This window comes from Bactrocera neohumeralis, chromosome 5, assembly GCF_024586455.1.
Source record: "Bactrocera neohumeralis isolate Rockhampton chromosome 5, APGP_CSIRO_Bneo_wtdbg2-racon-allhic-juicebox.fasta_v2, whole genome shotgun sequence".
NCBI classification, from domain to species: domain Eukaryota; kingdom Metazoa; phylum Arthropoda; class Insecta; order Diptera; family Tephritidae; genus Bactrocera; species Bactrocera neohumeralis.
In genome coordinates, this window is record NC_065922.1 from 65801336 (window position 1) to 65826908 (window position 25573).

At 37.6% G+C, this 25573-nt stretch overlaps 3 protein-coding genes across 6 annotated transcripts; 1 reads left to right on the forward strand and 2 right to left on the reverse strand.

The window, feature by feature from the left end:
• Window positions 1-5351: 5351 nt before the first annotated feature.
• On the forward strand, window positions 5352-14273 carry LOC126759346 (tubulin beta chain; the record flags this gene model as incomplete). Its single annotated transcript, XM_050474081.1, has 2 exons — window positions 5352-5356; window positions 13763-14273. A coding segment is annotated over exon 2 (492 nt), but the record flags the coding sequence as incomplete, so codon positions are not given.
• LOC126758819 (probable elastin-binding protein EbpS) lies at window positions 9955-10929 on the reverse strand. Of its 4 annotated transcripts, none has more exons than XM_050473201.1 (3): window positions 10871-10929; window positions 10444-10737; window positions 9955-10380 (listed from the first exon to the last, which is right to left on the reverse strand). In XM_050473201.1, the coding sequence occupies exons 1-3, from the start codon at window positions 10908-10910 to the stop codon at window positions 10031-10033; spliced, it is 684 nt and encodes a 227-aa protein (XP_050329158.1). In that variant the 5' UTR covers window positions 10911-10929; the 3' UTR covers window positions 9955-10030. The 4 variants fall into 4 exon arrangements, with proteins under 4 accessions (XP_050329158.1, XP_050329160.1, XP_050329157.1 ...); XM_050473203.1 differs by having other exon boundaries at window positions 9955-10254; window positions 10381-10737; XM_050473200.1 differs by having other exon boundaries at window positions 9955-10254; window positions 10318-10737.
• A 588-nt stretch (window positions 14274-14861) lies between the features above and the next one.
• LOC126758890 (uncharacterized) lies at window positions 14862-15571 on the reverse strand. The gene is made up of 2 exons (XM_050473320.1): window positions 15512-15571; window positions 14862-15374 (listed from the first exon to the last, which is right to left on the reverse strand). The coding sequence occupies exons 1-2, from the start codon at window positions 15549-15551 to the stop codon at window positions 15010-15012; spliced, it is 405 nt and encodes a 134-aa protein (XP_050329277.1). The 5' UTR covers window positions 15552-15571; the 3' UTR covers window positions 14862-15009.
• Between the last annotated feature and the right edge of the window lie 10002 nt (window positions 15572-25573).

A 25573-nucleotide genomic window follows, 5' to 3' on the forward strand; every position in this document is an offset into this window, starting at 1 on the left:
CTTATTGCGGTGACCTCAAGTTGACTGATTGGTGAGGGAGGAAAGGTTTTTGAAATTTATTTAACTCAGTTCGAAGAGTTTGTAAATTAACAATATCAAATCATAAATGCTCTGCGTCAATTTTTAACACAAGAAACGCGTAGTCGCATACTGTTTGGTTTAAATTGAGACGTGACATCAGTGAGATTTGCAAAACTGTTTAGTTAAGAATTTGAAAAAGTAAAAATACCTCTAAATTTTTTCTGTTGTAATCAACAAGGAATTTACGGTCACGAAAGCTGCTAAGATAGCTGATAATACAGGAAACTACGTAAAGAGCAACAATATATCCGTTGATATCCAAGTGGCAATTAAAGAAACACTCTCAGAGGAGCGCCAATATCATGTTCAAGGGAACGAATGGAGAACACGCATATTTTCTAAACATACTTGTAGTATCGCATTTCGCTATAGGACGGTTGTTGAGTCACAGGTCACAACTTACTGGTGTCGCATCGAGTCTTATCATTGCAAAGAACCTCCAGATCTATGAATGGCGTAACAGCCAGCTGGTATGTATAGTATAAACTAATTTAATGGCAGGAAAGACCTTGATATATTCAACTAGCTTAAAAGCAAGGCACTAGGACCACATCTAGTTCTTTGATATCTTGAATCCTCGCCTGAAAACGTGAGCAACGCTTGTAAAAGATGCGGTGGCCAACACGTGAGGAGCCTGGGGTTACGACTAAAAGAGAGTTTAAGGGTTCGCTGAAATCTAATTGCAGCGTATGTTCACCAGAAGTGCGGCTGCGAGCGAGCGTCGGTATTGAAAAGAGCGGCTCTCTATATAAATGTGTTTGGTACCCGCCACGTAGAAACCACGCCCAATGAAATGGAAACAACAACAAACGTAATAAGGCTATGATTTTAGGGCATGCAACAGGAATGTCCGGTTCTAAATTGGCAAGCATCCTTATGATGTTTACTAAAGCGGCTATATAAAGGAGCGGAAACTCGGTGGGGGATTCGTGGAGGGAGAACGACTCGGTTGTCGAATCCTGGCACTCACTCCGATCAATGAGCGTCTAGCCACAATCCGCATCAAAGCAATATTTCTCAACATAACACTGATTTGCGCCCACGCCTCGACGGAAAAGAAGCACGACTAAAGCTCGTTTATAACAACTGCCCCACGACGATGTAAAAATTGTGTTTGGTGATTTTAACATCAGGACGTGCAAAGAAGAAGGTAACTTTGGTACAACAGACGGAAAATTCAGTCTTCATTATGAAAAATCGCCAAATGGGCAGAGGCTGATCGACTTCGTAGGGGCCCAAGATAGGGTTGTCTGTAGTACTAGATTTCAGTACAAAAAAGCAGATCAATCATGTTGTGATGGATAAATGACAGGTCTCCAGTGTTTTAGATGTGCGTATGCTTTGAGCACATAACATCAAATCGGACCACTATCTTGTTGTAGCGAAGATACACAGCAAAGCACGACCGCCGGGAAGCTACGACGTCGAAAAGCTACTATCACAACCGACAGCGAAACGGTTTTCTACTCGACTTGCACTCCTGATCTCTGAGAGCACTCATCAGCAACTCGATATAAGAGAACTGTGGAACAGCTCATGCACGCAAAACCATTGGTTTTCGTAAAGTCGAAAAAACAGCTTGTAAGATGAGGACTACCAGGCCGCAGTGGAGAGAACACAGACAGCGAAAGCAGACCCCCCCTCGTGCGATCGAACACAACACGAGAGGGGTGATACCGAGAGTTGAAGAGGGAAAAGAGACGCATATGCAGACAAAAAGAAGAACTCACTTACAAATAAACTCAAGAGCTTTAAAGATTTTAGTTTTTTGAACAAATCCCATAAAGATTATGGATGGACTTGCGCGTGATTTGATTGCTTAAATTAAAGACTTTTAAATTATCGACAAGCACGCTTCATCATCCAGAAACTGAGCATCTTCTGAAATTCCGACAACCTTCACTGAATCTATATATATTGAAAAAAAAACTTAAATTTCGGCTGATCACGCGTGAACAGCTGTACAAATATACTTACTATATATCGGAGTAAGAATTTTTGACAGTTTCTACTTGATTTAATCGTATACTCAGTTTGCTTTGCCACTTCATAATGAATTTACTTTCCCTTACCTTTGTACTTACTTAATATTTTTTTGTTAAATTTATTTATATTCAACAGAATGGGAAAAACTAATACCAACTATAATTAAAATAACTCGAATTTGAAGAAGAATCCTTCGTTATCGTGCCAACAACAACGTTATTTATGATTACTTGACCATTGTCGTAGTTATTAATCACAATATTAGTATTAATATTAGTATTACTAGTCTCATCTTCCAGAATCAATCGATACGATGGCTTTTCTGTTTGAACTTCAATTGGATTTGCTCTAACTGTTAACATACTCGTAAAAGCGGCAAAAAATAGAGCTGAAACGAAGAAACATAATTTATTTGTTAGCATTATATTAGTAATGAGAAGCTATTGAGCTGCTAATCCTTAATCTCTGATTTATTTTTCGATCACTCAGCAGCAGCTTTTGTTCCGTAACTTAACTAAGACCCCTCCAAAACTCGACATCAACACCACAAACACTTCTTATTAAAACTGGGACTATAAATATCCAACGCTGTTACGAGAATCTATCTATCCCTTTTTTATTGAGTACCAACCAGCCGTTGTTTTAAGTAATATTTATCAACACATCGATGTTCTTCGCAGAAAGCCTTTAAATTTTTAGTCGTCCAATTTTTAAAGCTCATAAATTAACAATACCAATTCATAAATGTTTCGCGTATATTGTTAACTCAAGAAACTTGTAGTCGCACAGTGTTTGATTTGAAAGAGGAATTTTAACTGTTTAGTCATAAAATGAGACAAAAGAAACCGGATCTAAATAGATCATAACCAATAATTATTGCCGCATTTCCATTTGAAAGAGTAAAGAAACATCTTAAAGCCACATCTAGCTTAGCTTAAATAGTCGATACTAACAGGGATCGCACGTGGACAGCTTAGAACGCCGATCCGTTGTGGTACTTAGAACTACTGTATAACAGCTCATAAGACCCTTACACATCGACAAAACGCTATGTCTTCTGGATCACTGGAGGCAAAACTGCCGAAATGTTTTAACATCGCTCAGAAAGCAGTGACAACTGATGTCCGAGAATATTTTTGCCTAACCCTATGAATATGAATTGGAAAAAGTCCAGTAACTCATATTCCTAAGAACTCCCTTTCGGCGATTCCACTATAAACTCACACCCAAACAAAAACGATGCTGAAGTAACTTGATGCTATTGCTAGTGAGGGCTTTTGGATATTCTAAGCGGCTTTTTGTGTTGCTTTCTGTTGGCTATGATGAGTTAAGCGCCGTGTATACCTGTAGTTAATCTCAGCTTCTTAATGCTGTTTTTTGAATCCAATATGAAGGGCAAAGTTGTCTTACTATGTAAATGGAGGCTTGACATTAATGTGACATCTTGCTTTCATGGCTCCTGAATTTCGATTTGTATTAGCCTGGTTTTCCCGGACTTGAAAGGGTGTTCTGACTAAATCTCTTAAAGTTATTGTAGTAGTCCTGTGGTACTTAGAAAGAAGAAAGAACGCTCAAATTAAGCATAAATATATGATTCGAATTGCATATCGATCAATCTGGAGGAGTTGTTTTAAACAGCTGCTCTATATGGGTAACTACGTGTTAAATCATTGTCATTGGATACAACATATTTCTTTTCAATTTTGGACATACAAGCATAACTAAAACAAAATACAAATTCATAGAGCAAATTTTCTCAAAAATTGCTCAAATTTCGAAATTTATACGGTTAAGTGAAAGAGTTATAAAGGCTAAAAACGATTTTTCATTTGTCTAAAGGTGTGCACTCTCAAGTGTCTTGACCTCCCAAACACGGGACAATCAAGGAGTAAGAGAGTTGTTTCCACCTCATCTTCTTTCATACAGATTCTGTAGATGTCCCTGGTAGGATTCCAGGCTTCATTGCCAATATGGCAATGTCCTGTTAAAAGCCTCACAACAGGAGATAGGCTAGGCTTACTGAGGGCAAAAAGATCAATAGATTCTTCCGATCGATCTTGGGTCAAAGGCTTCTGTGAAGCTCAGCTATATAGTACCAGAACACAAGAGGATATGGTAGTACCGACACACTTCCATTTTACCGATAGCGTTTCTAGGGTGCCTTTTCTTGTTAGCTTATCAGCTTTGCAATTTCCTGCGATTCCGCTGTGGACAAGCACTCATACTAACCTTATCACAAAGACACTCGTTGCTATTGATAGCGAGGAGCAGCCTTGAACGCACTATTAATGAGTTCAAGGTTAGTATCGGCACTATGCTATCTGAGTAGATGGTAACTTCTCTGAAGGAGGCTGCACTCCAGAGCAGTGAATCTACTGCTACCTTAATATCTGCAACCTGGGCCTGGAAATAGTCAGGAAGTCTGAAGCTGCAGATGATAGAGAGCTCCTGACAGTAAGTTAAGCTTTGACCCTTCCATAAATAAGCACATTGCCTCGCTCCTAAAACGGCTTCTTCCCTCCCATAACTCCCGCGCCGGTAAACGGGTAGAGAAGGAGTCTCCAGAGTTCGGTTAGGCGACTCCATGAACCAAGTGATCCGATATGAAGTCAAAGTGAGTAAAGATTTCGTAGTCTGAAAGCAACTTTCGCAACCATACACCTTCAGACGTTGTCTACGGGCAATATGTGAAAGATGGCGTTAAGTTCCATGGTTGGAGTAGACCTTAGTGCACCACACATTTTCACGAGCAGCGCTCTTTGAACACTCTCGTCTACAGCAGTACAAGGCAACCCATACCTTTTTTGCTCTCTCTTTGATATTCGGCTTCCATGAAAGCTTCCTATCCGGCCAGGAGATCACATCACCAGTTCTATGTCGTTTGTTCTAGTGACGAAACACCAATAAAATTATTTATATATGTATATATGCGTCAGAAAGAATTGCAAATAATGTTGTACATATATATATTTCTGATTTTTTTTTATTAATTATACAATTTTGAAATCAATATTCATAGATTAGTGCTTTTTTTAATTATTGTGCTGTGGTACAAGATTTGTACAAAATTACATTTCTGGACAAAGCGTTATCTCTGAGCTCTCAGAAATTTGTAATTTTGCGAAAATCTTCAAGTTTCTTCTGATTCGGACACATCAGTAGTTTCAGCCATGCCACTATCTGTTAGCGATGAATCGCCATGTTCTGCAGACCCATCTAACACGTTTCCCGGCTTATTTTCAAGTTCTTTGCCAGTTTCGGAGGATGTTACCATTACAATGGTTCCATCCTGATTATGAAAAACCAGATCTTCTGCTTCTTGCATACTGCCTTCAAGAGGTTTTCCACTAATATTTGGAATTATGCTGGCAAAGAGTAGAACTGGAACAAACAAATTCAGAAAATTTATCTATTAGGTATTCTTTAACGCCTGTTTTGTGCCTAGTGACCCCTAAGACGAGAAATAGGACTACATGAGTACTAATGACTTGCTGTGAAGTCAATTTTTTTGTAGAGAGTTCTAAACATGAAAGTTCTTGCAAAACTTTTTTTCTCTATTTTACTTCGGGAATACCAGAACACAAAGTGTTATATCTTCAAGCACTCATCTGCCTTATCACTCGCCTTTTCAGGTAATAATTCATAACTGTAAATAATTGTACTCACCAGCTATATTCAGGGACAAAAATATTGATCCTCTTAGCATCTTGTTTCGCAAAAATTATAGAATTGTCGGATCTCTAATTTTGACGAGTTGTCGGTCTTACGAACTCAACGGCATTGATACGTAAAGATAAGTAGCAGACTATGTCTTATATATATTTCAGACGGTTCTGTGTATCTCCAAACAATTTCAACAATACTAATTCATAACCGATATGCGTCTATTATAAGTAAGTGTGTAGTCGCATAGCGAACATAATTTTGCAATGGGACCGCGAAACGTGATATACATAGCAACAAAAAACAGTATTCCGCGCGTTTCCTACGTACATACCTAACTCCCTACCAGTGGCGTAGCTAGGTAACCAAGGGCCCTGGAGCAAATTAAAAATGGGGCTCCACTGCCATGTAAACTGATTAGGTTTTATCAAATAGAAATATGAAATATACAAATACTTCCGTTAGATGGCATTCTAGCACACCATATTTGCACATTATTTCCTAACATAATTGTTGAACAGTCCATGCTTGAATTAATTGAGGTAAAAATAAGTGCTAAATATGAATAAATTGACGTGGAAACCTAGGCCCTTTTATATCTGAATATTTTCTTTGGAATTCGTCGCACTTTTGTAATAAAATTGCTTTATCTTCATGTAATAAAAATGTTGGTGTTGGAAAATCGAATATATGACAAACTGCACGCATATCAATAAAACGTGTATCTAATTGAGATATTACTGTGTCTAGTACATTATTGAAAATTTCAATTTTAAATATGTACATTTTCTCGGTTTGAAAATCGCTGATCAACAGTTAATTCATCAAAATGTTTTTTTTTTAACTTTTTTTTGCCTTTTTTCTAGAAAATGGGTATCAATACCATATTTTCTTGCAGTTTGCACTTTAATAATTCGAAACCATTTCTATAAATATGCAACTTTGCTTTGGTCTCTGCTAAAACCTTACTCGCCTCGCCCAAATTGTTGTCGCATTTTTGTAAAGCTTTGGATGCGTAATTGTTGTTGTTCAATACACTGTTCATGAATTTGCAAAGCAACATGAACTCGAAATTAAGCATTTTTGTTTTAAGCAGGGAGTCTTCACTATGCTCATCCTTGTTAGCACGCTTTAGAACTATTTCCGATAATGCTTTGATAATATCAAAATAACGAGGTTGTATTGCAGATATTATATCGATCCCAATGAAACAACTAGTCGGATTAAGTTTTCAAACAGTAGTGTCCGATTCGCCAGTGATTTTTGACAGCAGATTCCAACGTTTGATGCTGTTTCCGAAAAAGTTATATAAATCTTGTAATCCTGTGAAAAAATTTGTATTTCCACACAACCGCCAACGGCATCATTTATCACCATATTTAAATTATTAGTGGCACAATGTACGCACTCTGCGTTTGGCTGAATATCCTTAATATGTTTTTGTACACCATTATAGACACACTGACTCTATCATAGCCTTGCCCCACACAATTTTTAAGTCAATATTTTTGTCGAATAAAAATTATGTTGTCACTTGCTTGACTAAATCTACTGCGCCATGTTTGAAGCCTAGCAACACTTCCTTTATTTCCATATCAATTCGCAATTACTGCATACCTCACAACAGTACTTAGCTGATCTACCTTCGTTATGTCCTGTGACGTATCCGTTCTGATCGAAAACCGTTTACGCTCTAATTTGTTCTATTAAATTGTATTCAAAGTTGGTAGGTTATCTGTCACTTTAAAGTGTAAATTTTCGTGCAAAAAAGGATTTTTTTTGTTGGGAAGCCGCCATTTTGTCTACAATCAAAATTTTGACTATTGTTTTATTGACATTACCTGAATTTATCTATCCTAAAAGTAATCCTTTTGGATCAGAGATATCTTCCTCACCGCCAAACACCTTTTTGTGGAGAACTTTCAGGAGATCTTCTACAGGAAACACGGAGCCCAATAGTTTATTAATAAAATATGAATTCGTAGAATACGTAAAATTCGCTAAATGTTAATATATTTTTTGTATATAGTCAATAAAAGCCTCTCCAGAAAAAATTAACAAAAAACACATTTTTTCGAACCCCTAATAAGGGCTTACATGTTACGGGTTTCAAAAATCGATTTTTTTTTATCTTAGTAAATTCTACGACACCTCTTGCATATTGCCTCTATCTTCAAGTTGATCCAAGTAATAGTTTCGAAGATAGGCTCAGTGCGCCGTTTCTAAACACGTTTTCCTCGAAACTGTGTTTTCGAAGTCGGATGGCAAGATTTCTCAAGAACTACTCAACCGATCTTCATGAAATTTTACATAGGCCTTTGAGATACAATTCTTAAAGACTTGGACGAAGGACTTTTTCCATTTCAACTATTTGAAAAACAAAATTCGCGAAATTTTCAATGAAATTTTTGTTTTTTATTTAAATGTCGGCCAAACATCCAATTTTCAGACTTCTTTTCCTTTCATCCAAGTTCTATGGCCCAGTTTAAAATATTTTTTTTAAACATTCAGAATTTCTTTGTTCTACACAGTTTAGTATTATATTGGAACTGAAATTCTTATCGGCACTCGATAGAAGAGACTGTTGGAACGTAATCGGAGTACTAACTGGTCACTATCTGGTGGCAACACACGCCCGCAGAATGGAACTTCTTGTTGGAGAAGACTGCAGGAAATGTCTAAAGCAAGGTACCAGGGAAACAATGGACCTTCTCTTGTGTACTTATCCCGCATTGAAAATACTACGCTGTAAGTATCTGGGGCCCCACAGCATGATACATTGGAGGAGGGATCGATAGTGAGGCCACATAGTCTGTAAGTATTCACGTTAAGCGCTGCATCCTAAAGGATGACTACTCCTCATGGAACTGGTAACTGAACTCCATTTGGTATCGCAAAGGACCAAAATTGGGATATGGCTTTTTGGCCAACAGATAAATATAACCTAACCTGTGTCATCTTTAGCACTTGGGCTTTGGGTCCGAAGAGTATTCTTGGCTGAATATTAAACCTGTATCTAATTCTTGGAATCGGACTGAACTATTATTGTGCATAAGCGGACAATGGACCCGTCCTATTTTAACTAACAGCTATATGCTATAGTAGTCGAATATCGATGCTTCTGACAAATTTCAGATCGATATCTCAAAACTATATTCAGACGGACAGTTATTTGGGCATAACTAAACGACTCACGCTGGGCTGACATTTTCTTCTGGGGTTTACAGACTTCGTGGCAAGCTCATAATCCCATGCTCATATGCAGTACAAATTGATTTCAGAAACTCTGCAGTGAAAAATGAACTTCGGTATTTCAGTGTAGGAGTATAGAATCGGACCCTTTGACTTGGCTTCTTTATGAAATGGAGACTGGCGTGTTTTTGCATATCTCTCGGTTTCTAGTGGGGACGTGACCAAACAATGAAACAAGAACGCTTATAAATACTAATCGCTATCGAATTATAGCTGTTTACTAACCAGATTAAAGCTTTGTCTTCAGAATTAAGTAATAAAAAGCCAAGTACAAAGACTCTTTATATATTCAAAGCAAGCAATCTGCCTATAGTAGTCGGTTCCTACAACAGTGAACAGCGAACACTGTTCCTAATATGATAATGTTATGGCTAAGAAATGTGATCCTCAACTCAAGCCATGTAGTTGCTTAGAAAGCTAGGTAGATATAGTTGAGTTCAGTACAGTTTCAGACGTAAGTAAAGTTTCAGTAAAGCCTAACGGGTCTTCTTATTATCCTTTAGAAGATAGATATACCGCAGTTTTTTTATACAACGAACTGTGCAATCAAAGGATTATTTGTTGGTTTGTCTAACGGATAATCTCTTACTCTCTCTTAATTGTTAATTGTTTGAAAAAGTATATCACACAAGTGAGCGGCCTGAAGAATCTGACGCTCCGATCTAGTCCGAGCATAATGAAAAACAACTTACATTAGGAGGCCATATTTGAGTCTTTCCTATACCGTTTTACATCTCTACCTTACATCTCTTTAAGTTATCAATTTCATTGATGGCCTGCTTTATTAGATCTCTTGTCAAAACAAAGACTTTAAAGAGTTTTATTTGTCGGCCGGATTGTTATTTAAAAAAGACTATTGGTTGATATTCTAAAAACTTTTAAAAATTCTAAAATCTCCTCACTCCACTTCGCCCATAAAACAAAAACTTCGTTACAATGTCGAAATGAATTAAGACTCAATAACTTTAGGCGCTTCAATTATTTTTATTCACTCTGCTCTCACACTTTCAATAGACTTACAATATTTGTGTGAAATAAAAAATGTATATTACCAACGGCATACTATCTCTGTATTCGATTTGTTTTTGTTTTTCGACTGTTTTAACTTGCATCCCTTTAAGTTCTTTGTAAGAGATTTCAAAAAATTCTCCAAATTTATTACTGTTGACAAACGATTTTCTGATGATTCTTTTGTGTCCCGCGAATTATCTCCACCTTCACTTGTATTCTTCTCTGCCGAGTTATCCGTATACTTATCTTCATCGGTATTACCTCCACTTTCGCTTCCATTCTTCTCTACCGAGTTATCCGTATTCTTAGCTTCATCGGTGTTACCTCCTCTTTCGCTTCCATTCTTCTCTGCCGAGTTATCCGTATTCTTATCTTCATCGGTGTTACCTCCTCTTTCGCTTCCACTCTTCTCTGCCGAGTTATCCGTATCCTTATCCTCATCGGTCTTACTTCCACTTTCGCTTCCATTCTTCTCTGCCGAGTTATCCGTCTCTTTATTTTCGTCGGTGGTACCGGTTTCCTGCGAATTACTTTCTCTACTTTGGCTACCATCTTTCCCTGGTAGATTGCTTACGTCAATCTTCTCTTCAATCATCTGAGGTGTGAGACGTCCTTGCAGAATATAGTTAATGGAATTAATTATACTTCTTATCAAATCCAATAGTACATTTTCTGCAAGACCTAACCACTCGTAATTTAAACTCACTCCGAGGACTCTTGGGATGTCAGCGATAAGAAGAAAAGCTGGAAAGAAAAGTTTACTACTAATTTTGTATTATTTCTCTATAAATTAGTTCAACAGTTAAGAAAGAGCTTCCTTCGAACTTCTTAGTAGATTTCCAGCTTCCAATGCCCTTGAGGAATCTCTAATACCTACACACTATGAGGACAGATAAACAGAGAGTTTGCGGCTTCATATTGTGTACAGTTCAAATGTTGGAGAATAACTGTCAAACGATAAATTATTTGTCTTAAATACAGAATCCAGTTTAAACAGTCTACAAATTGTAAATAATTTTTAACACGAGCTCATTTTATTATTTACCGCAAATTAATAGGACTTGGAAATCTAAGGTAAATTCACAATAGTATATTAAGACTCTATGAGAGAATAGCATAGAAAATTCCCCTTAGGTTTTCTATTCTCGCATTAATTTGAAGAACTGACACTATTTTTGGAACACTGCTTGAACTTTACCTGGTTACATAGGGGTTAAAAATTAATCTGAGTTTACGCTAACTTCAAATTTGTTGCCACAAGCTAACGGGATAAGCATAATTTTCGATCTCCACTATATCTTTATGTTCGTGGTGTAGGTACTTCTTTTGTTCTGTCTTTTTAATCTGGTTTCCAATATAGATCTCCCATTTTATCAATACAAATACTAAGTCTGAACTTTATGTGAGCTAAACCCTTTTTACCCATCCCTTTTCTTTTCCGAATGTAGCTGGAAAATTATTGTCAGTCCCACTCTTGCTCGGGCATTTTATGTCGTCAATATAAATAGAGTTCGCAAATACGCAAGTTTAAATTTTTGTGGAAATTAAACCAAAGAAAAAGTCGAAAATACTCAGTATCTTGGAAAAGTGTTGCCGAACGCATTTTGGTATTTTTCCTGAGACTACTCTGGTTTTTTCCGTTTCGATTTCCTTAGTTCGTAAACTTTGTTAAATAGTGTCATTTAAACCAAACCAAATACGTAACTTGTTTTTTAATCGCCACAAAACGTGTTAAGGCATTCTAAGTCTAAGTTTGCTTGGAAACATAATAGAATTTTTGAACACGTTTAGATTCATTTGTTGATTCGGGTGATGTAAAATAATGTTTAGCAGTTGTCAGATGTCAAAAAATAAGCTTGTATTAGGAAAGCTAAAATAAACGAATCTAAAGGGGGGTCTCTCATTCGCCTTCAAATGGATACCAGAGGATAATTGGTCTAAGACCAAAAGTCGGGAACTGCTTGAGCCTCGCTTGCGTAAACTTCTACACATGGCTCCATCCTCCGAACATTACCCCAGGAAAATCAACCATCAACATAACCATCTAAGACACAGTGGACGCTCAAAAGAGATTGATTCCGACGAAAATATCAAAAAAGTCCACAAAGTAATTTTAGATGACTATAAAGTGAAATGGTTCGAGATATCAGGCATTCAAAAATATTAACTGAATATTTACATTACATCATTCACGAATATTTGGGTAAGAGAAAACACATTCAACCGTAATAAACCCATACTTTTGCGTCAATATGTGACAATACTGTGAAACTTGGTTCCATCATTTTACTCCAAAGCACATTCGTAAGTCATACGAATGGACTGCACACGATGTACCCACTCCAAAGCGTGGAAAAACGCAAAAGTCGCCTAGCACGTTATGGCCTCTGAATTTTGGGATGAGCACGGGATAAGTTTTACTGAATACCTTAGAAAGGAATCACCGAACGAAATCGCTGACAAAAATCCACGAATTTGGCTTCGAATTGCTTCTGCATGTATCGTATTCTCCAGATCAAGCACTCAGCGACTATTTCCTGCTCTCAGAGGCTTATTTTGAAGCAAAGGACAAATCGTGCTACAAAAATGATAGCGAAAAGTTGGAAGAATTTTGCCAAATAAATGTGTTTTAGTATGGTAGACCGAAGACTTTTCAATTGACCTGTTATATCCCGGTTAAGATGTGGTACATCTTAAAAACGTTCCTCAAACCCACCCTATACCTTTGTTATTTTCATGAACGAAGTAAGCATAAATTCTTAGAAGGAAAAAGTAGCGCAGCAGAAATATTATGCTTTATGTTACGAGGGCTGTTATATATATTCTGGCCTAGGGCAATACTAAGTGTTGCCAGGTGCAATCTGACATTTCCATTGGAAAGTTTGAACTGATAATGCAAGACCGTCATGTAACATACCTTCAGATAGAGGCATGCCTATGCATTTCTCCCACCAGCATACATTCGATATTGCATGAACACCTGGCCGTAGAAAAGTTCTCGGTTTGTTCTCGTTGGATCCCGCACAATTTGACAATCGCTCAAAGAAAGGCTCGTGTGGATTGGTGTAAAGAAATGCTGAAAAAATACGATCGGGGTGCTTCAAAAGACGTTTATAAGATCGTCACAGGTGACGAATCAAAACAGCAATCGACAAAAAAAAAAAAAAAAAAAATAAAAAAAAACCATTTTCGTTGATAAATATGCCTATTTACATTATTAGGCCAGAAATATATATAGCAACCTACGTATTCTTGCTTACTCTGTTAATAATTTTGGGAACCTCATTGAAGTTATCTTTTTTAGACTGTTCATCGCACAACACTGCTGTGGATTTGAAACTACACACAGTTACTATAAATATGATCAAGAAACCCTCTCCCGATAATTGCAGTCGTTTTCTCATATAAAGCTTCGCCGTTCTATAAAATATGAAGGTTTTATGGTTTCCACTTCATTAATATTTCATTTATTGCTGTGATCATCGCTTGGAGCACGCAGCAGTACTCTGATAGACGAAAGGCGTTTCTTGTATATTAGTCTGAGTTTAGTTTCCATGAAAACTTCCTGTATAAAATTAGACTCAAGAAGCTTGACTTATCTCCAAATGTTACCATTTCATAATGGCGGCATGACTGCTTGAGTTCTTTGTGTTCCTAGTGAACATGCATTTAATTTTATTGCGCAAGAAACAGCCCTTCGATTTATGTCATTTAATATTGTTTGCATAAGTTTAGCGAGCGAGTTAAGAAATTTACCTCTCACCGAAACTGCGTCACAGCATTTCTTCATGCCTGGCTTTGCTCCTTTGACATCACGAGGATCTCAACAGTACCGTGCTCTCACCGTGCCAGAACTTACACAACAAATGTTCGATGCCAAGAACATGATGGCTGCCTGCGATCCACGACACGGACGTTATCTCACTGTTGCTGCTATCTTCCGTGGACGTATGTCCATGAAGGAAGTTGACGAACAAATGCTGAATATTCAAAACAAGAACAGCTCATACTTCGTCGAATGGATCCCCAATAATGTTAAGACTGCCGTTTGCGATATTCCACCAAGAGGTTTGAAAATGTCGGCTACATTTATTGGTAACTCGACAGCTATTCAGGAATTATTCAAACGTATTTCGGAACAGTTCACTGCTATGTTCCGTAGGAAAGCTTTCTTGCATTGGTATACAGGCGAAGGCATGGACGAGATGGAATTCACTGAGGCTGAAAGTAACATGAACGATTTGGTCTCCGAATACCAACAGTATCAAGAAGCATTTAACAAAAAAAATATTTTTGTACTTTTCATAAGTGTATAAATAAACTGTAAAAATTTTAAATCGATTGCTCTTTTTAAAACCTTAAAAAAAAATCGTGAAAACACCCTTAATTTGAGGGTTCTAGACCACCGAGACCCCTTAAACATTCGACAGTGGAGTCCAATACGTAATTAGCTCATTAATTGTGGCACGAGCCGTGTTATTGCATACCAATAAATAACTCAAGTTTCGCTGAGATGTGATTAGAAATTTACTCGCTTAATGAACCGGCATTATTATCCAAAAAATTTAGAACTCAACTTAACTTTCAAATAGCAGAATAAACCCTTGATATTGAGGGATTGATTAACATATATGAAAACACGCTATCTGTGGCATTATTTTAAATGCAGTATTACTGGATCAACTAAAAATAATCCCACTGATATATAAGAAAACTTCACCATCATCATAGCCAAAATGCTTGATGTACTTCTTTGATACTTACTGTGCCGGCTTCTACGATCTGCAATTTGGCTCTCATTCTATATAGTTTAGACCATAATCTACGTTGCAACGCCAAAATGAATTAAGACTCAATAACTTTAGGCGTTTCAATTATTTTTATTTACTCTTGCTTTACACTTTCATTAGACTTGCAACACTTTTGTGTAGTAAAAATTGTGATATTTAAAAAAATTGATATTTTACCAATGACATGCCATTTTTGTATTCGATTTGTGTTTGCTTTTTGACGGTTTTACTTTGTGTCGCTTTGAATTCTTTTTAAGATGTTTAAAAAACTTATCCAATTTAATACCTTTTCCAGCAATGTTGATAATTCCTGCGGTATATCTCCTTTTGCGCTTCCATTCTTCTCTGTCAAGTTCTCCGTTGCGATATCTACGTCGGTTACATCTGTTTTCTGTGAAATATCTGCAATTTCACTTCTGCCTCTGTTGGTAATCATAAATGGACTCATTGTGGAGCGTTCGAACAGAATATCGTTAATGCCAGTAGCTACTCCGCTTATCAAATAATTAAGTTCTTGTGCTGCAAGGCTCGACAAATCGTTAGGTAAATTCATTCCTTGGACGCTTGGCATTTCAGAGGCAAAAAGAAACGCTGTAAAGAAAAGTTTTCAACTTAAATCAATAAAATAATTTCTCTACAAATTAGTCCGTCAATTGAAAAATAATTCCCTTCGAACTGCTTAGTAGACTTCGAGCTTCCAATGCCCTTAAGGCACCGCTAATACCTACCCACAATGAGGAACGGCAAACACAGAGTTTTCGGCTTCATATTGTGAACAGTTCGACAGATGGAAAATAACTGTCAAGCGATAAGTTATTTGTAGTGCCTTAAATACAGAATCCAGCATAACCAGTCTAGAAATTGTAAATAATTTTTTAACACGTGCTCACTTATTTACTTAGCGCAGATTAATAGTACTTGGATATCTAATGAAAAATCACATTAATACAAGGTCTGTCGGAAAAGAAACAGGACTGTTAAAAAAAACAACAAAAAATTAATATTTTTCAAAAGTTATATTTTTTTATTCAAAGTAGTTTCCTTGTGCTTCGATACAGCGTTTAGCCCGGTCAATTAGCATTTCAAATGAGTGTTTGAGGTCATTTTTCGGAATGCTCTTGAGAATATCGGTCGTCGCCTTTTGGATAGCTGAAATGTCCAGTGTCCTTTCATGGGCAAATGAAGTTTTCCAAATAGGTAAAAATCACAGAGTGCCAGATCAGGTGAGTAGGGTGAGTGATTAATGGTTAATATGGAGTTTTTTGTCAAAAAATCAGTGACAAGCGTCGACCGATAACACGGCGCATTATCGTGCAACAGGCGCCAGGGCCCTGCCTCACAGTATTGTGGTCGAGCACGACGAATGCGTGACAAAAGACGCTTCATAACACCAAGGTAAAACACAGCATTAATCGTTTGGCCAGGTGGTATGAACTCTCGGTGCACAATACCCTCGGAATCCTAAAAACAAATCAGCATTGTCTTTATTTTTGACTTCTGAAGACGACTGTTTTTCGGTGATGGCTCGTCTGGATGCTTCCATTCGGCACTTTGACGTTTGGTTTCGGGATCATATTGAAAGCACCACGTTTCATCACCAGTTACAATCGAATATTTGTAGTTTATGTCCTTTCTCGACTCCTTAATCAAATCCTTACAGTGTTGGATTCGTAGCAATTTTTGCTCTTCAGTCAATTTGTGCGGAACAAACTTGGAGTACACCTTCCGTAGACCCAATTTATCTATCAAAATGCGATGAACAGAGCCTTTGTTGATATTTTACTCCATTTCCATGTAACGCAAAGAAGATTTCGGCTCATTCTTAATAAATTCCTGCACTTTTTCAATATTGTTTTGGAATCACTGATTTTGGCCGGCCCGACTTCTGATCGTCACAGAGGTCAAATGTCAACAAGAGATCAAACTTTTTATTTCATATATCCACCAATAGGTGGCGCCACCAGAAACAGTTATATTTAAATGTTCTTTTTCGTTTGCGACAGACCTTGTACATTATAAGTCCATAAGGAATAGCATAGAAAGCTCAGTTTAAGATCATCATGTCAATCAGTGAGTTGCAGTACTGACAGGATTTTCGGTGCACCGCTTGAGCCTTACATGGTTATATAGGCTTTACAATTTAAAATGTGTTTTAAGCAAATTTTCATTTTATTACCACATGCTAAGGGGGTTAACATCATTTTCAATCTCCACAATATCTTTGCGTTTGTCGGTGTAATTAGTTCTGTAAGTGATCTGTTTACCGACTGCCTAAAAATTTTCAAGTTGTGACTTTGTTTTGCTTTCCGCTATAAATCCCTCCTTTTATCAATACAAATACTGAGTCTGAGCTTTATGTGAGTTTATATCTTTTTACCTAACCCTGCTGACACTGAATGTACATAGTTGGAACAATATTCCCTTGCTCCTGCTCGGGCACTTCAAAGCATCAATGCAGATTTTAAACGCAGCTAAGCGAGCTTCAATTTTTTTGCAAAGCAAACCAAAGATAAAGTCAAAAACTCATACCCCTTAATACTCGGCATCTGGGAAAGATCTAACGAACGCTATTTGGTGCTTTTCTTCAGCCTACTTTGGTTTGCTTTCCATTAATATTTCCTCAGTTCGTAAATTTTGTGAACTAGTGTCATTTAAACAATAGGTTCCAATCCAAATACCTTGCTGCTTTTTTTTATCGCCACTAAACACAGGAGGGCATACAGTAGACAATGAAACTACGTCGAAGCTCATAAACAGAACAGGCTTATTATTGTAAAAATGTATTATTGTAAAATTATGTACCAGCAGTTGTCAGACGCTTGAAAGCAAAGTTATACTCGTATATGTTATATAGTCTAATTAGCTATAACTCCATTGTTCTTGCGCTTAAAAACGTTTCGAAAACATTGAATGACGTCTGGAATGTGCCAATTTGAGATTCCGAATGTAGCCAGCTCCTTCTCCACCACGTCTTTCCACCCGAATGGAGGTCTTCGCCTTTCTCTGCTTCCGCAAGTACTGCATTGAATACTTTCAGAGCTGGAGTGTTTTCATCCATTCGGACAACATGACCTAACCAGTGTAGCTGCATATATCGTACAACTCATTGTTCCATCGACTGCGGTATTCGACGTTGTCAATGCGCAAAAGACCATACATCGTCGTCTTGCACACGTTCACCACCAGTCCCATTTAACTCGCTTCTTTGTCCAACCTGAAGAAAGCAGAACGAAAGGCGCGGTTGTTATGGTCGGTGATATTGATGTCATCGGCGTACATCAGCAGTTGTACAATCTTTTAGAAAATTCTTCCTTCCCTATTCAGATCTGCAGCTCGAATTATTTGCCGCAGGAGTGGGTTGAAGGAAACCATCCGTCTGAAACCTCGTTTGGTATTTAAAGGCTTGGAGAGATCCTTACCGATCCTAACGGAGATTTTGGTATTGCTCAACAACAGTTTGCCAAACCGTATTAGTGTTGCAGAGACACCAAACTCAAACATAGCGTACTCCATGGTCAGGCACACTCCATCTATACGCTCGAGTACCCCACCGACATTTTCCAAATGATGTTTACGAGTCGACGTTTTCTTCGACGTTCAAAAAATTCACCTTTGAATGATAACGGGTGATCCAAGTAAAAGTTCTTTTTTCAATAGCCTTTTTTTGACAGATCACGCGTGAGTTGTGTCACGCTGTCTTGTTATTTTTGTTCAGTGTCGTTGGGCATTTCTTCATGTAAAGACTTACGCTTAAAGAACGTTCAAAAATGAACCGTTATCGCGCCATGATAACCGACTATTTGGCGACATTTGGTTTCAACAAGACAGTGCCACTTTCCACACATCGCACCAATCAATGGATTTATTGAGAGAACAATTCGGTAAGCAGATAATTTCACGTTTTCGCCCTGTCGATTGGCCACCAAGATCGTGCGATTTCACACCGTGTGGATATGTAAAGTCTAAACCAAGATTCGCTTCGATCCAGGCTTAGGATCAACATATCAGGCGTGTCATTCGCCATTAACAGTCCAAATGCTCGAACGAGTCATCGAAAATTGAACTCAACGGATGGACACACTGAGACGTAGTCGTGATCAATATTTGAAAAAGTTAATCTTCAAAAAATAAATGGCATAGAATGTTCTTTTGAATGAAAATAAAAATGTCCGATTAAATTTCAAATTTCCGTGTTTTTTTCTATAAAATGTAGAGAACCTCGATATCTTCGGTGCAGCTGAACGTTAATGTTTTTTCTTGTTACTTCTTTATAGTAAAATAACATCCTGCCAAAAAAATCTTTAAGTTGAAATTCTTTCATGTCCCTAACTACAATTTTCATATTTTTTGCGAAATTAGCGAATCCTATTGCTTTCAAGCTTCTTGAAGAGAAAATGACATTTGCAAAATATCTATCTTAAACACTGAGGCACTAGTTCGTATATATACAGACGGACAGACAGACAGACGGACATGGTACATCGACTCAGCTCGACATACTGATCATTTATATACATACTTTATAGGGTCTCCGGCGCTTCCTTCTGCGTGTTGCAAACTTAATATACCCTGTTCACGGTATAAAAAGACATGAGCACAATTTAGCTGTGTGACGCATACTTTGGCGGCTTTTATGATCTACAATCCGGTTCCTCATTTGATATATTTAACCACACTTCGACCGTAGTACATAATATTCGTTGCAACGTCGAAATAAAGTAAGACTCAATAGCTTTGGGTGCTTCATTTATTTTTATTTACTCTTCTCTTACACTTCTTTTAGACTAACAGTACTTGTATGAAGTAAATTAATGTGATTAGAAATATTTATAAAACCAATGGCATACTATATTTGAATACGATTTGTATTTGCTTTTTGACTGTTTTAATTTGCATCCCCTTAAGTTCTCTGAAATGGATTTAAACCCCTGATCCATTTTCGTACCTTTTTTATTAATTCACGTGTTTCTGATGCCGTCTCCATATTTTCAGCGATAACATCAGTTTTCTGCGCAATATCTATATCCACAAGCGATTGACTTTTGTCACTTTCGCTTCTATCTTCCTCTATTAATTTTGGTTTGTTCAGGTTAATAATTACTACTTGGTGCATTGTTGGATGTTCTAACTGAATATCGTTAGTGCCAGTAGCTGCACCTCTCATCAGATGATTGAGTTCCTTTGCAACAAGGCGTAACAACTGGTAAGTTAAAGCTATTCCGACTCCATGAACTCTGGGCATTTCAGTGGCAAGAAGAAATACTGCAAAAAAAATTTTGCAACTCATTTTAATATAATTATTCATTTACAAATTAGTGCATCTGTTAATAAACAGTTTGTATAGAAGTAGACTGCTCTTGAGGAAGCTTTAATACGTACCCACCATTAAGACGAATAAACACAGAGTTGTCGGCTTCATATTGTGTACAGTTCAAAAGTTGGAGAATAACTGTCACACCATAAGTTATTTGCAGGGCCTTAAATACAGCATCTACGAGGGTTGCTATATATATTCTGGCCTAGGGCAACACTAAGTGTTGCCAGGTGCAATCTGACATTTCCATTGGAAAGTTTGACATTTTTTAGCATAACATCAATCAGAACGTTTTGTCAGTTAATCGTGATTTGTTTTATTTACAGGGAATTAAAAAATGCATCTCGGCCAAAAAATGGAATTAACTCGTGAACATTTTCGTGCGATCATTTTTCACAACTTTCGACGTGGATTATCACGACAAGAGTGCATCGATGAACTAAAATCTTTATATGGCTATGAAGCACCATTTTATAGCACTGTGAAAAACTGGTACAATGAATTCAATCGTGGCCGACGCTCGCTCAAAGACGAATTCCGTGAAGGTCGTCCAAAAACAGCCGTTGTGCCAGAAAACATCGCTGCCGTACGTGAACTAATAATGCAAGACCGTCATGTAACATACCTTCAGATAGAGGCATGCCTATGCATTTCTCCCACCAGCATACATTCGATATTGCATGAACAGCTGGCTGTAAAAAAGTTCTCGGTTTGTTCTCGTTGGATCCCGCACAATTTGACAATCGCTCAAAAAAAGGCTCGTGTGAATTGGAATCGCGGTGCTTCAAAAGACGTTTATAAGATCGTCACAGGTGACGAATCATGGATCTATGCGTATGAGCCCGAAACAAAACAGCAATCGACAAAAAATAAAAAATAAAAAAAATAAAAAAAAAAAAAAAAAAAAACATTTTCGTTGATAAATATGCCTATTTACATTATTAGGCCAGAAATTTATATAGCAACCTACGTAGTATAAACAGTTTACAAAGTACAAACAATTTTTAACAGTAGCGATTTTTTTTTTTTTTTTTAGTGCCAATTACACTAAATTCAAATTTATTGTCATAACCTAAAGGAAGAACCATAATTTTCAATCTCCTCAATATCTTTGTGTTTCTCAATTCACATATCAAGTCTTAGCACGGTGTTACGGAACGAATTTTGGTTTGTCAACTAGTGTCATTTAAACAATAGGTTCCAATCCAAATACCTTGCTGATGTATTAATCGTCACTAAACATGCGAGCGCATTCAGTAGACAATGAAACTACGTCGAAGCTCATAAAAAGAATAGGATTTTTGAAAAAGTTTAGATTTCTTTGTATTAATTTGCATTAAGAACGTACAGAAAAATGTTTTTCTTCTTCTTCATATTCTTAACTGACGTAGACATCGCTGACGCGATTATAGCCGAGTTAGCAATAACGTGCCAGTCGTTTCTTCTTTCCGCACTTTGGCACCAATTTGTGATACCAAATGAAGCTGAGTCCTTCTCCACCTAGTCTCCTTCCTCTACTTTTCCCGGCAGGTACTACATCGAATACTGTCAGAGCTGGAGTGTTTTCATCCATACGGACGACATGACCTAGCCAGCGTAGCCGCTGTCTCTTAATTCCCTCAAGCTATGTCAATGTCATCGTAAAACTCGTACAGCTCAACGTTCCATCGAATGCGATATTGGCTAAAATTTTTAAATTTTGAAGCTCGCATTGTTGTTGGTGTTAATACTGGTTAAAAGATAGATGTAATTATTTATGACTTCGAGTGGCGAGTGCGACGACTCTTTGTTTGATGACAGGAGATATTTCGTCGTTTACTACCAGACAAATTTGCTTCGCTTCCTTATCCAGTCTGGTGAAAGCAGAACTAATGGCGCGGTCGTTGGGGAGAATGACATCAAAATCATCGGCGTACACCAGCAGCTCTATACTCTTCTAAAAGATTGTGCCTTCTCGATTCAGCTCGGCGCATGTTGAATATTTGGTCAGTTCTGAATTTTCCAGACCTAAAACTACACTGCTGAGGTCCAATCAGTTTGTTGACGGTGAACTTTAACTGGCCTTCAGTTCCGTCTTCGCTGCGGCTTGAATCTCCTCTATCGTATAAAAACGGTGTTCCCGGAGCGGTCTTTTGAGCTTGGTGAACAGCCAGAAGTCGCAGGGCGCCAGATCAGGTGAATACGGTGGTTGCGGAACGATATGGGTTGAATTTTTGGCGAAATGATCACGAATTACGAGGGCAGTATGGGATGGTGCATTATCGTGGTGTAAAAACCAAGAATTGTCTTTCCACAATATCGGCCTTTTTAGACGGATAGTGTTACGCAAACGACGCATAACGTTCAAATAACATTCCTTGTTGACTGTTTGACCGGTCGCAAGGAATTCATAATACATAACACCACGATAATCGAAGAAAGCAGTCAACCTGACCTTGATTTTTGAGCGGATTTGGTGCGATTTTTTTGGTCTCGGCGCTCTTTTGGCACGATATTCGCTCGATTGATCGGTTGTTTCGGGGTCGTAAGCATAGATCCAAGTCTCACCGGCCGTTATATGCATTTCATGACACCCTGGTAGTCGGAAAGCATCGTTTCACACACTTCAACGCGACGCCTTTTTTCCAAAATATTCAATGTTTTCGGTACCAGTCGAGATTTGATTATTATTATTAGATTAGTTATACAATTAAGAGTTTGGTAAACATGTTTTCCGAATTTGGAAGTATCGCAAAAAGATCGTATCATCGAGATCCATATGTTCGTGTTCAAGAAACAATAGCGGCTGCTGCATCGCCGATTCAGGAAAATCCAAAAGCAACCAACGGCGCAACTTGGTGTTAGCAGACGGTCATTTCAACGGATAAACACTTTAGATGCCGAATATAGAATTCTGAATCAAATCCAGAAATAATCCACTGGACCGAACTTCACCCCAAAGAGTCACTGTGTGGTGCATAGTGCCATCAGGGTGTGTTGTCGGGCCATACTTCTTTGAAGAAAACGGTGTAACAATAACTGTCAATGGACACCGTTATTTAAAGATGTTGAATGAGTTTTTACCCAGAACTGCGCCAAAGACGTATCCCCCTCAATAGCTTTTGGTTCCGGCAGACACTTTTTTACACCTTTTATGTGATTAAGTCAAGCAAGAGGTGGACAGACAAAAACCCAGAAATCTGACTGAGTTGAAGCAGTCCACGAAATCTATAATTGAGGCAATAATCCCGACTTTGACCCTTTAGGCCGCAATGCATGGTTTTCTAATTAGGTGTCGCATATGAATGACTGAGCATAGAGGTCATTTACGGTCCAAAATTTTTAAAAATTATTTTGATGTGAAACGTCTAGTCTAGTTTATTGGGGTCTAGAAAAATGCACAAATATCAAGTACCTGACTGTTGTATAGAAAGCACTTAAGTTTATAATGTGATGCTACTACTTGTTTCGTCGTAGTTTCTGTTCGACTGTGAGGTCCAACTTGCGCCGAGAAAAGTTCATTTTGCCACAATTGTAGGAGTTCTTACTGTATGCGCTTCTCTTACCTGTTATCTAATAGTTGATGCGTTTGGCTCCTGATATCTAAATTCTAGTATCTGAGTTCAGGCCTCATCTAGTATCTAGTCACTATTTCCTTGACTTCCGATCTGTGGCCTAATGTCTGTAACTACCGCAATTAAATTTCTTGTTAAATTATTATATCCAGCCTGTCTTTTACCTACTGTTTCTGTAACTACTTTTTCTTACTTAAAATAGTATGGAGATTCTTCTAACTCCAGTTCTTTCAAGCGAAACATGGGCGTTTCATATTATTCGTAAAACGCCCTAGAAGTATGTTCACCACATTCAACTTATTTCAAAGGCTCAGGCTCAAAGCGCTTTGTCGATCTGTAAGAATCTTACGTTAAAGTTTTTATAAGTTTATAGGTACCAAAAGAAACCCGCTTTCTAAGCTGTCCAAGTAAGATCCTTCTTGTATCGGCTTTTGGTCTGATCTAACCTAACTTATTTGAAAAAACTCATAGGTACCTTTTATATTCTTAGGCAGTTGTGAGAGTCCAATATTCGTCTCTGCCCTGGAAAACTTATTTTCTGTTTTGAGAATCATGTTCTCGGGTATGACTAAGTTCTTCATTTCGAAATATTTCCATTATTTTCTAGTATGCAAATCAAGCACCAAACAATGTCGCGAGATAAAACCTTGTTCCAAAAATTTGCTTAAAATAGGCCACCTAAATCAAAAATTGTCAGAATCGGACTACAACTATTCAAGCCCCCCCTTACGGGGTCCTTATGTGAGTCCAATATATAGAAGAAGATTACGCATCGATGTTTTCGAATGTCACATCGATTCTCAGTCATGCCCTATCGATATTCTCAAGTATCCCACCAATATGCTGAGATATATTATCGATGTTCCCGTGGTGTTCCATCAATGCTCACATTGCTCAGCCATACCTCATCGATATTCTTTGGCAACACATTCATGTTCTCAGGGGTCTGATCAATATTTGCGCATATCCATCCATTTGCGCATCTGTTATCCGGTACCCCGTTGGTGTTCTCATTTTCTGATTGATCTTCTTGTGCGTTGTGATAAGCAAGCGAAGATGAAAGCTGTAATGTGAGATATTCTGTAACAAAAACTCTCTATCAAGCTTTTAAAATACGTATGCCTGAGATCCCAGATCGGAACCGCCGATATTGGATCACTATAGCATATAGCTGCCATATGAGCTAAAGGATCAAAATAATGATAAATATCTCTTTATATTCCGTTATGATTAAAAAAATCATATGTTAATGCATTTATATCTTCGGCGCAAAAAAGAAAACCGTTAACGTTATTATACTCTTGAAACAGAGTATTATAGTTTTGTTTACCTAACGTACGTAACACCTAAAACTAATCGAGATAGATATAGGGTTATAGATATAAATGATCAGGATGACAAGAAAAGTTAAAATCCGACTTACTGTCTGTCCGTCCATCCGTCCGTAAAAGCTCCAACTTGAGTGAAAATTGAGATATCTTGATGAAACTTGGTATACAGGTTCCTTAGTACAACACAAAAATTCGAGCATGTAGCTGAGCGTAATGGAATCATTGCCTCGCCCACAAATCGCCATTAACCAAAAACATACTATAAAGTGCCATAACAAAACACAATTAAGATATAAAGCTGTATAGAGGATCCTAGTAGTAAGGGGCACTTGTGGATAAAAAAATTTTAAAATGTAGGAGTGACCCCGCCCCCTAATATGTTTAATGCACACATCTCTTAAACCATTAAAGCTTCAACAATTCCTACGTCCTATGTGAAAATGGATGAAATCGGATGAAAACCCCGCTCACTCCCCATACAACGGTACTGTTAGTATATACGGTGAAATATTGAATATGAATATGAAATTGCTTAGATTCCGATCCTCTGATTGAGGTTTTATATCGTAAGGTATTTCTCTGGCTTTGATA

Coding starts and splice junctions, on each gene's coding strand:
- LOC126758890 (XM_050473320.1), bottom strand. CDS start 15,551: ATGAAGCCGAAAACTCTGTGTTTGCCGTTCCTCATTGTGG. Junction 15,375..15,511: donor TTTGCCGTTCCTCATTGTGG/GTAGGTATTAGC, acceptor TTTTCTTTACAG/CGTTTCTTTTTGCCTCTGAA.
- LOC126758819 (XM_050473199.1), bottom strand. CDS start 10,910: ATGAAGCCGCAAACTCTCTGTTTATCTGTCCTCATAGTGT. Junction 10,738..10,870: donor TTTATCTGTCCTCATAGTGT/GTAGGTATTAGA, acceptor TTTTCTTTCCAG/CTTTTCTTCTTATCGCTGAC.